Source organism: Salmo trutta, unplaced genomic scaffold (genome assembly GCF_901001165.1).
Source record: "Salmo trutta unplaced genomic scaffold, fSalTru1.1, whole genome shotgun sequence".
Classification (NCBI taxonomy): domain Eukaryota; kingdom Metazoa; phylum Chordata; class Actinopteri; order Salmoniformes; family Salmonidae; genus Salmo; species Salmo trutta.
In genome coordinates this window covers 80448-92500 of record NW_021822855.1, presented here as the reverse complement: position 1 = coordinate 92500, position 12053 = coordinate 80448, and the positions used below count along the sequence as shown (strand labels likewise).

The 12053-nt window shown below is 46.1% G+C and overlaps 1 protein-coding gene across 1 annotated transcript in view; it reads right to left on the bottom strand.

Annotated features, from left to right (window-relative positions):
* Positions 1-11557, bottom strand: part of LOC115185813 (ephrin type-B receptor 4) — a gene marked incomplete at its 3' end in the record, with an annotated part of 21741 nt that extends 10184 nt beyond the window's left edge. The window contains 1 exon segment of the mRNA XM_029745828.1: positions 10546-11557. Coding sequence (XP_029601688.1) covers positions 10546-10636 — 91 coding nt within the window.
* Between the last annotated feature and the right edge of the window lie 496 nt (positions 11558-12053).

Genomic DNA, 12053 nt, shown 5'->3' with positions numbered 1-12053 from the left:
TGCAGCGGAGTTAGTGTTCATTATTAGAATTTAATATCAACAACATGAACACTATACAAAACAAGAAAAGAGTAAACCGACAGCAAACAGTCCTGTCTGGTACAAAAACACTGACAGAAACAATTACCCACAAACCCAAAGGAAAAACATGCTCCTTATGTGTGACTCCCAATCAGCAGCAACGAGCTTCAGCTGTGCCTGATTGGGAGCCACACACACGGCCCCAAACAAAGAAATACAAAAACATAGAAAAAGGAACATAGAACGCCCACCCAATGTAACACCCTGGCCTAACCAAAATAAAGAACAAAAACCCCTCTCTATGGCCAGGGCGTTACAGTACCCCCCCCCAAAGGTGCGGACTCCGGCCGCAAAACCTGACTCTGAAGGGGAGGGTCCGGGTGGGCCTTCTTACGGCGGCGGCTCAGGTGCGGGACGTGGCCTCTGCTCCACCCTTGACGTCGCCCTCTTCGGTGGCGCACCTGGCCGCGCCGAAGGTCTGGTGGGCGACACTGACTGCGCCCGGCTGGCGGCCGGCGATGGTTGCGCCCGGCTGGCGGGCGGCGATGGTTGCGCCCGGCTGGCGGGCGGCGATGGTTGCGCCCGGCTGGCGGGCGACCCTTGTTGCGCCCGGCTGGCGGGCGGCGATGGTTGCGCCCGGCTGGCGGGCGGCGATGGTTGCGCCCGGCTGGCGGGCGACCCTGGCTGCGCCCGGCTGGCGGGCGGCGATGGTTGCGCCTGGCTGGCGGGCGACCCTGGCTGCTCTGACGGCACTGACCCAGGATTCACCAGGCTGGGGAGACATGACAGAGGCCTAGCCCTAGGCGTAGGCACAGGACTCACCGGGCTGGCGGGCGTCCCTGGCCACTCTGGCAGTTCGGGGCAGTCCGGCCACTCCGGCAGGTCGGGGCAGCCCGGCCACTCCGGCAGGTCGGGGCAGCCCGGCCACTCCGGCAGGTCGGGGCAGTCCGGCCACTCCGGCAGGTCGGGGCAGTCCGGCCACTCCGGCAGGTCGGGGCAGTCCGGCCACTCCGGCAGGTCGGGGCAGCCCGGCCACTCCGGCAGGTCGGGGCAGCCTGGCCACTCCGGCAGTTCGGGGCAGTCTGGCCACTCCGGCAGTTCCGCGCAGTCTGGCCACTCCGGCAGTTCCGCGCAGTCTGGCCACTCCGGCAGTTCCGCGCAGTCTGGCCACTCCGGCAGTTCCGCGCAGTCTGGCCACTCTGGCAGTTCCGCGCAGTCTGGCCACTCCGGCAGTTCCGCGCAGTCTGGCCACTCCGGCAGTTCAGCGCAGTCTGGCCACTCCGGCAGTTCCGCGCAGTCTGGCCACTCCGGCAGTTCAGCGCAGTCTGGCCACTCCGGCAGTTCAGCGCAGTCTGGCCACTCCGGCAGTTCAGCGCAGTCTGGCCACTCCGGCAGTTCAGCGCAGTCTGGCCACTCCGGCAGTTCAGCGCAGTCTGGCCACTCCGGCAGTTCAGCGCAGTCTGACCTCTCTGGCGACTGTTGACTGGCGGGCAGCTCTGACGACTGTTGACTGGCGGGCAGCTCTGACGACTGTTGACTGGCGGGCAGCTCTGACGACTGTTGACTGGCGGGCAGCTCTGAAGACTGTTGACTGGCGGGCAGCTCAGACGACTGTTGACTGGCGGGCAGCTCTGACGACTGTTGACTGGCGGGCAGCTCTGACGACTGTTGACTGGCGGGCAGCTCCGACGACTGTTGACTGGCGGGCAGCTCCGACGACTGTTGACTGGCGGGCAGCTCTGACGACTGCTGACTGGCAGGGCTGGGGACACGCACCTTGGGCTTGGTGCGGGGCGCAGGGACGGGCCGGACAGGACTGTGGACACGCACCTTGGGCTTGGTGCGGGGAGCAGGGACGGGCCAGACAGGACTGTGAACACGCACTGGTGAACTGAAGCGTGGAGCCGGTTTTGCCACTCGTCCTGGCTGGATGCCCTTCCTAGCACGGCATGTGCTGGGCATGTCCACCGGACGCACCGGGCTGTGCGGACGCACTGGCGACACAGCGCGCAACTCCGCATACCAAGGCTCCTCCAGATCATCCCTCTGCAGGTCCTCAATCAACTGCCTCATCATCTTTATCTCCTCCTCTGCCGTCATCCCCCACGAGAGCAGTGGTCTGGGCTCCTCCTCTGCCCTTCCGGACCACCCCATTAGCCCCCCCCCAAAATTTTCTTGGGGGTGTCTTCCGGGCTTCCTCGACCGACGCCAGCGACCCCGTCTGCTGGCCGGCGTCTCCTCCATTGACCGGACCTCCCTCTTCCGCTGCTTGGTCCCTTGGTGGTGGGTAATTCTGTAACGCTTGTCGTCGGTGAAAGAGGACCAAGGTGCAGCGGAGTTAGTGTTCATTATTAGAATTTAATATCAACAACATGAACACTATACAAAACAAGAAAAGAGTAAACCGACAGCAAACAGTCCTGTCTGGTACAAAAACACTGACAGAAACAATTACCCACAAACCCAAAGGAAAAACATGCTCCTTATGTGTGACTCCCAATCAGCAGCAACGAGCTTCAGCTGTGCCTGATTGGGAGCCACACACACGGCCCAAAACAAAGAAATACAAAAACATAGAAAAAGGAACATAGAACGCCCACCCAATGTAACACCCTGGCCTAACCAAAATAAAGAACAAAAACCCCTCTCTATGGCCAGGGCGTTACAGATTCCCAATTAAAGAGAGAGTACAACGTGCAACACCAAATAATGCAGAGCAGAATTAGGCCGATACCCGCTAATTATCAAAATCCAGAAAAGAGCCGTTAAATTCTACAACCACCTAAAAAGGAAGCGATTCCCAAACCTTCCATAACAAAGCCATCACCTACAGAGAGATGAACCTGGAGAAGAGTCCCCTAAGCAAGCTGGTCCTGGGGCTCAGTTCACAAACACAAACACACCCCACAGAGCCCCAGGACAGCAACACAATTAGACCCAACCAAATCATGAGAAAACAAAAAGATAATTACTTGGCACTTTGGAAAGAATTAACAAAAAAACAGAGCAAACTAGAATGTTATTTGTCCCTAAACAGAGAGTATACAGAGGCAGAATACCTGACCACTGTGACTGACCCAAACTTAAGGAAAGCTTTGACTATGTACAGACTCAGTGAGCATAGCCTTGCTATTGAGAAAGGCCGCCGTAGGCAGACCTGGCTCTCAAGAGAAGACAGGCTATGTGCAACACTGCTCACAAAATGAGGTGGAAACTGAGCTGCACTTCCTAACCTCCTGCCAAATGTATGACCATATTAGAGACACATATTTCCCTCAGATTACACAGATACACAAAGAATTAGAAAACAAACCCAATTTTGATAAACTCCCATGTCTACTGGGTGAAATACCACAGTGTTTCCTCACAGCAGCAAGATGTGTGACCTGTTGCCACAAGAAAAGGTCAACCAGTGAAGAACAAACACCATTGTAAATACAGCCCATATTTATGTTTATTTATTTTCCCTTTTATACTTTAACTATTTGCACATCGTTACAACACTGTATATAAACATAATATGACATTTTAAATGTCTTTATTCTTTTGAAACGTCTGTGAGTGTAATGTTTACTGTTCATTTTAATTGTTTATTTCACTTCTGTATATTATCTACTTCACTTGCTTTGGTAATGTTAACGTATGTTTCCATGCCAATACAGAGCAATGTTACATGTGTTTCCATGCCAATACAGAGTAATGTTAACATATGTTTCCATGCCAATACAGAGCAATGTTAATATATGTTTCCATGCCGATACAGAGTAATGTTAACATATGTTTCCATGCCGATACAGAGCAATGGTAACATATGTTTCCATGCCAATACAGAGCAATGTTAACATATGTTTCCATGCCAATACAGAGCAATGTTAACATGTGTTTCCATGCCAATACAGAGTAATGTTAACATATGTTTCCATGCCAATACAGAGCAATGTTAATATATGTTTCCATGCCGATACAGAGTAATGTTAACATATGTTTCCATGCCGATACAGAGCAATGTTAACATATGTTTCCATGCCAATACAGAGCAATGTTAATATATGTTTCCATGCCGATACAGAGCAATGTTAACATATGTTTCCAATGCCGATACAGAGCAATGGTAACATATGTTTCCATGCCAATACAGAGCAATGTTAACATATGTTTCCATGCCAATACAGAGCAATGTTAACATATGTTTCCATGCCAATACAGAGTAATGTTAATATATGTTTCCATGCCGATACAGAGTAATGTTAACATATGTTTCCATGCCAATACAGAGCAATGTTAACATGTGTTTCCATGCCAATACAGAGCAATGTTAACATATGTTTCCATGCCAATACAGAGCAATGTTAACATGTGTTTCCATGCCAATACAGAGCAATGTTAACATATGTTTCCATGCCAATACAGAGCAATGTTAATATATGTTTCCATGCCAATACAGATCAATGTTAACATATGTTTCCATGCCAATACAGATCAATGTTAATATATGTTTCCATGCCAATACAGAGCAATGTTAACATATGTTTCCATGCCAATACAGATCAATGTTAACATGTGTTTCCATGCCAATAAAGCCCTTTGAAGTGAATTGAGAGGAGTCGACAGAGCATAACTGACATGAGTTCCTCAGGTTCACACACTTAACTTCACACACCACACACACACACACACACACACACACACACACACACACACACACACACACACACACACACACACACACACACACACACACACACACAAGCTCTTAATGTGAGTCTGTCTGATAAAACTAATCCCTGAGAAGAGTTGAAAGGAGAGGGGGAGAGGAGAGGAGGGGAAAGGAAAGGAGAGGAGAGGAGAGGAGGGGTGAGGAGAGGACAGGAAGGGAGAGGAAAGGAGAGGAGAGGGGTCGGGAGAGGAGACGAGGAAAGGAGGTGAGGAGAGGAGGAGATGGTAGGGGGAGGAGGAGAGGAGAGGGGGAGAGGAGGAGAGGAGAGGGGGAGAGGGGAAGGAGAGTAGTGAGAAAAGGAAGGCAAGAGGGAGATGTAGTTGAGAGAGCAGGAAGAACAGTAGAAGAAGACAGTAGAAGAAGACAGTAGAAGAAGACAGTAGAAGAAGACAGTAGAAGACAGTAGAAGAAGACAGTAGAAGACAGTAGAAGACAGTAGAAGAAGAGAATGGAAGAAGACAGTAGAAGAAGACAGTAGAAGAAGACTGAGGAAGAAGTTTCTACATGTTTTTTAGATGTTTCTACATGCTTTATAAAGCTTCCAAAAGAGACTCCCTCAAAATGAAGTCAGAGAGGGATTAGGAAAACCACAGAAAACTTCCTAACATCAGACAACAGCTTTCTGCTGTTTAAACCGCGAGAGACACAGTCACTCACATGTTTACACAGCAGACATTTACAACAGCTATGATGGCATCAACACTCAGAAGAGGAGGAAGGGGGAGGAGGGGAGGAAGGAGGAGGGAGGGAGGGGGGGAGGAAGAAGGAGGGGAGGATGGGAGGAAGAAGGAGGGGAGGAGGGGAGGAAGGAGGGGAGCAGGGGAGGGAGAAGGGAGGAAAGAAGGGAGGGCAGAAGGGAGGGAGAAGGAGGGGAGGATGGGAGGAAGAAGGAGGGGAGGAGGAAGGGAGGAGGAAGAGAGAAGGGGGGAGGAAGGGAGAAGGGGGGAGGAAGAAGGGGGGAGGAAGAAGGGGGGAGGAGGGGAGGAAGAAGGAGGGGAGGAGGGGAGGAAAAAGGGAGGAAAGAAGGGAGGGAGGAGAGAAGGGAGGGAAGAAGGAGGGAGGAGGGGAAGAAGGGAGGGAAGAAGGGAGGAAAGAAGGGGGGAGGAAGAAGGGAGGGAGGAGGGAGGGAAGAAGGGGGGTGGAAGGGAGGGAGAAACAGAAGGAAGGCTGGTGATGTCATGAGGATGAGAGAGAATAGAGGCGGAAGGAGTTTATACAGTGAGTATATATACACACAGGGCACACGGAAAGAATTCACACCCCATTACTTTTTTTTGATTGTTACAGACTTATTCTAAATTGGATCAATCAATCTACACACAATACCCCATAATGACTCAATACCCCATAATGACTCAATACCCCATAATGACTCAATACCCCATAATGACTCAATACCCCATAATGACACAATACCCCATAATGACTCAATACCCCATAATGACTCAATACCCCATAATGACTCAATACCCCATAATGACTCAATACCCCATAATGACACAATACCCCATAATGACTCAATACCCCATAATGACACAATACCCCATAATGACACAATACCCCATAATGACTCAATACCCCATAATGACACAATACCCCATAATGACACAATACCCCATAATGACTCAATACCCCATAATGACTCCATACCCCATAATGACTCCATACCCCATAATGACACAATACCCATAATGACTCAATACCCCATAATGACTCAATACCCCATAATGACTCCATACCCCATAATGACTCAATACCCCATAATGACTCAATACCCCATAATGACTCAATACCCCATAATGACACAATACCCCATAATGACTCAATACCCCATAATGACTCAATACCCCATAATGACTCAATACCCCATAATGACTCAATACCCCATAATGACACAATACCCCATAATGACTCAATACCCCATAATGACTCAATACCCCATAATGACACAATACCCCATAACGACACAATACCCCATAATGACGCAATATCCCATAAATAGTTTAGGTGTAGTTTAGGTGTAGTTTGGATATAGTTTAGGTGTAGTTTGGATATAGTTTAGGTGTAGTTTAGTTGTAGTTTGAATATAGTTTAGGTGTAGTTTGGATATAGTTTAGGTGTAGTTTGGATATAGTTTAGGTGTAGTTTGGATGTAGTTTAGGTGTAGTTTGGATATAGTTTAGGTGTAGTTTGGATATAGTTTAGGTGTAGTTTGGATGTAGTTTAGGTGTAGTTTGGATATAGTTTAGGTGTAGTTTGGACATCGTTTAGGTGTAGTTTGGATATAGTTTAGGTGTAGTTTGGATGTAGTTTAGGTGTAGTTTAGGTGTAGTTTGGATATAGTTTAGGTGTTGTTTGGTTATAGTTTAGGTGTAGTTTGGATATAGTTTAGGTGTAGTTTAGATACAGTTTGACATAGTTTAGGTGTAGTTTAGATACAGTTTGACATAGTTTAGGTGTAGTTTGGATACAGTTTAGGTGTAGTTTAGGTGTAGTTTGGATATAGTTTAGGTGTAGTTTAGGTGTAGTTTGGATATAGTTTAGGTGTAGTTTAGTTGTAGTTTGAATATAGTTTAGGTGTAGTTTGGATATAGTTTAGGTGTAGTTTGGATATAGTTTAGGTGTAGTTTGGATATAGTTTAGGTGTAGTTTGGACATCGTTTAGGTGTAGTTTGGATGTAGTTTAGGTGTAGTTTAGGTGTAGTTTGGATATAGTTTAGTTGTAGTTTGGATATAGTTTAGGTGTAGTTTAGATACAGTTTGACATAGTTTAGGTGTAGTTTGGATGGGCCATCATTAGCTGCGCAGGCTGACTGCCAGTGAATGACTGGCGATGAATGAGAAGCAGGGAGGAAATGACATATTCTCTTAAAACTACTTTTAACACTAATTCTGTTTGTAATATTAAGATTCTACATAGACATATTTAGGAAAAGTCAAGGATGGAGTGGGCATGAATTAAAAAATGACAGAGCATTGAAAGAAGGCCATTTGAAGGCCGAAAACTTCGATCTTTTAAACTTGCTTAATAAAACGAAGATGTTTTAATGGTGAGCGAGCGCTGCCCCTTTGCCTTACCAATGAGTAATACGAATTGTCAACATGATGCTCTTGGGTCTCTTATTACTGTTAGGGCCCTGTGTCCTGGTCGCTCTGCCATCCACATACACACCAGGGTGTCCTTTGGCCGGTAATTGTCAGCTTTTGTCTGTGTGTGTGTGTGTGTGTGTGTGTGTGTGTGTGTGTGTGTGTGTGTGTGTGTGTGTGGTGTGTTGTGTGTGTGTGTGTGTGTGTGTGTGTGTGTGTGTGTGTGTAAGATGGCAGAGCAACCAGGGACACTCAGTTCAGATGAAAAAGAAAGACTGAATTTATCAAAGATTCATGGGAGAAAGAGAAAAATAGGGACAAAGAGGGAGGAAGAGAGAATGGGAGGAAGAGGAAAAAGCTGGGGAGAGAGAGAAAGAGACAGACAGAGAGGGAGGAAGAGAGACTAAGCTGGGGAGAGACAGAGAGGGACAGAGAGGGAGGAAGAGGAGACAGTTCTAAGAGAGAAAGAGAGGAAAACAAGAAGAGGAAGCAATTTCACGGTTGTCGTGAAGACCACACAGCAAGATCCCCTCTAAAGTTCACACACACACACACACACACACACACACACACACACACACACACACACACACACACACAAAATCAGGTTATCAGGATCATAATCAGGTTAATAGGATCATAATCAGGTTAATAGGATCATAATCAGGTTAATAGGATCATAATCAGGTTAATAGGATCATAATCAGGTTAATAGGATCATAATCAGGATCATAATCAGGTTAATAGGATCATAATCAGGATTATAATCAGGTTAATAGGATCATAATCAGGTTAATAGGATCATAATCAGGATCATAATCAGGTTAATAGGATCATAATCAGGATTATAATCAGGATCATAATCAGGTTAATAGGATCATAATCAGGATCATAATCAGGTTAATAGGATCATAATCAGGATCATAATCAGGTTAATAGGATCATAATCAGGATCATAATCAGGATTATAATCAGGATCATAATCAGGTTATTAGGATCATAATCAGGTTAATAGGATCATAATCAGGATTATAATCAGGATCATAATCAGGTTAATAGGATCATAATCAGGATCATACTCAGGTTAATAAGATCATAATCAGGTTAATAGGATTATAATCAGGATCATAATCAGGTTAATAGGATCATAATCAGGTTAATAGGATCATAATCAGGTTAACAGGATCATAATCAGTAACCGTAACTGACACAAGTATTAGAATACTAACGTCCGTACGGATATTAGAATATCTGAGTAACCGCACGCACATCCCTAGTGTTGTTTTGGATTGATATTAGAATATCTGAGTAACCACACGCACATCCCTAGTGTTGTTTTGGATTGATATTAGAATATCTGAGTAACCGTGCACATCCCTAGTGTTGTTTTGGATTGATATTAGAATATCTGAGTAACCACACGCACATCCCTAGTGTTGTTTTGGATTGATATTAGAATATCTGAGTAACCGTGCACATCCCTAGTGTTGTTTTGGATTGATATTAGAATATCTGAGTAACCACACGCACATCCCTAGTGTTGTTTTGGATTGATTGTGGTGAGGATCAGCTGGTCAATCTGTCACATGGTCAGATACAACAACCGCAGTCAGAAACAAGAAGGATCTTAGCATGCCACCACGGGCTACAGGATCTTTGCTCTGGGATACGTCCCCCAGCCAGTCATCTGGGGCCTCAGGTGTCTACAAACTAGTCTCTTTCCCCCATACCAGATCATTTGAATTGGTTCTGGATAATAAGTTATCGTTGTCTTTGTCCAGTTTCCTCTCTTCTTCTCCCTCCCTCCTAATTTGTCTCCTAATCGTTTTAATTGTGTTCTTAGGTTACTGATTTCCAGACCTGCTGGTCACTGTGTGTGTGTGTGTGTGTGTGTGTGTGTGTGTGTGTGTGTGTGTGTGTGTGTGTGTGTGTGTGTGTGTGTGTGTGTGTGTGTTTGTGTGTGTGTGTGTGTGTGTGCGCTAATCTGAAACATTACGTTTCTAACAACAGAAATTATTTCAGAAACAATCGGAGATGGCGGGTGTCGAAATCCCCCTTTCTTGTGCTTTTTAGGTGGAATGACCCAACAGGCCACCCACACCCCCCCCCCCCCCCCCCCCCCCCCACCACACACACACACACACACACACACCTTGGGTATTATGCCTATTGTCTTTTATAGCTGTTGGTCTCTATCTGTCGGGTCTGTCTTTCTGAGACCTCAATCAGTTTCGCAGTAATCAACATCTCGACAGACAGACAGACAGACAGACAGACAGACAGACAGACAGACAGACAGACTACATGTAAATTCTACTTCATGGTTTCTCCCTGATCAGACTGTCTACATGTGAAACTTTGGAATTGAGTCAACAAAAACTAAAAACGTTTTTTTTTTTTTATAAATGTTGGTCCTCAAATGTAAATCAAATTAACTACCCTAATTAGCCATTTACATTTACATTTAAGTCATTTAGCAGACGCTCTTATCCAGAGCGACTTACAAATTGGTGCATTCACCTATAATATCCAGTAGAACAACCACTTTACAATAGTGCATCTAAGGTTAGCCTATGACATACAATATATGTTCTAAGTAAGTGTGGAGAGAGAGAGAGATTCACAGTCTGTCTATTAGTAAAACAATAACACAACACGCACATGATCAAATAATAGTTTTACAGATAAAAATAAAAAAAAAGTTAAACTTCTTCACGTACCTTCCTCTGCCATACAAGGTGACAGAACCAGCCCGGTCAGCACAAGCCACAGCACGGTCACCGTGCTCCAGCTGCCCCCTCGCCGCTCCATACCGGACAGGTACTCCCGTTACTCTCCTGGATTATTGATCACCGATCAGAACCTCTGTCCCGGTGGGGTGTCAGCTAGGTCCAGTGTCGGCCCGCCGCGCGGCCCACATCAGTCACGAAAACCAGTTAACTCGGTCCCCGTGAGGTCATCATCAACAACCGGTCCCACTTTTATCCGTAGTTTTTAGTTGTTGTTTGTTTTAAAGGTTCGCGTTAATTATTTAACCTACCGCCAAAAAACGCTGAAGTCCCCAGGATCGGAGCAAAAGTCAAAACAAGTTAATAATCCCACCTGAAACTCCTCCTCGTTCCTCCGCTATCCACTGTGTCCTCATTTCCTCTGAGCCCGGAGAGAGGGGTATGGGGGAGAGGAGAAAGAACAGAGATAAAATGAGGTAGTGTTCCCCTGCCTGTGGCCGGGCTGAGGCTGCTGTCTGCCGGCTAGTTTAGTAACTGGAGCCCGGGGAATTCACACGATACAGGACCAGAGACCAAAGACACGAGGCATAGCCCTCTACACACACACACACACACACACACACACACACACACACACACACACACACACACACACACTCTTTCACACACACTCACACACACACACACCGCCCGTTCTGTTCCTATCAACAACAGCATTCCAGTTGGAAATTAAATCCAGCGGTCAGTCTTTTCTCCTCTTTCCTTCTTTCTTTCTTTCTTTCTTTTTAAACGCTGCCCTAATAACCACGCCTCGTCACTATTTGTGAACGTTAAAACTATGCCAATAAACTATTCAACAGCGCAGCAGTGTATGGTTATAAAGAACAAGATACTATAATCAGAAAGTGCGTCCGTTGCTGATCCTGATACGAGACACTAACTACTGCTGTGGTCCCGGAGCCCCGTCCGTCCGCCAGATTCCCTGCTATTGGCCAGTCCATCTGTCGATCAGTGAGGACCTGCATGACAATAGGGTGATATGAAGGACTGAGTGACATGAGAGAATTCAACAGAATAGTTAGATTTTATAATGGGAAAAGTATGTCTCTCTCTCTCTCTCTCTCTCTCCCACTGGTCCATTTTCTTTTTCTCCCTTTTACCTCCTATCCGTCTCTCAATTCAATTCCAAAGGGCTTTATTGGCGTCAGAAGCTTTGCGTTTACATTGTCAAACCAAGTGCAGCAAAAAAACACAATATACAGAAGTGAGAAGAAACACAAAACAAGATCATCATAAAAAAACATGACATAATGTACATTAAACATTCATAAAGAGAGGTGATAGTAATCAAATCACAACAAAGTTTATTTGTCACATTTGATGAATAAAAACAGATGTTGACCTTACAGTGAAATGCTAACTTACAAGCACTATATACAGGGTATTACGGTACAGAGTCAATGTGGAGGCTATATACAGGGGGGACCGGTACAGAGTCA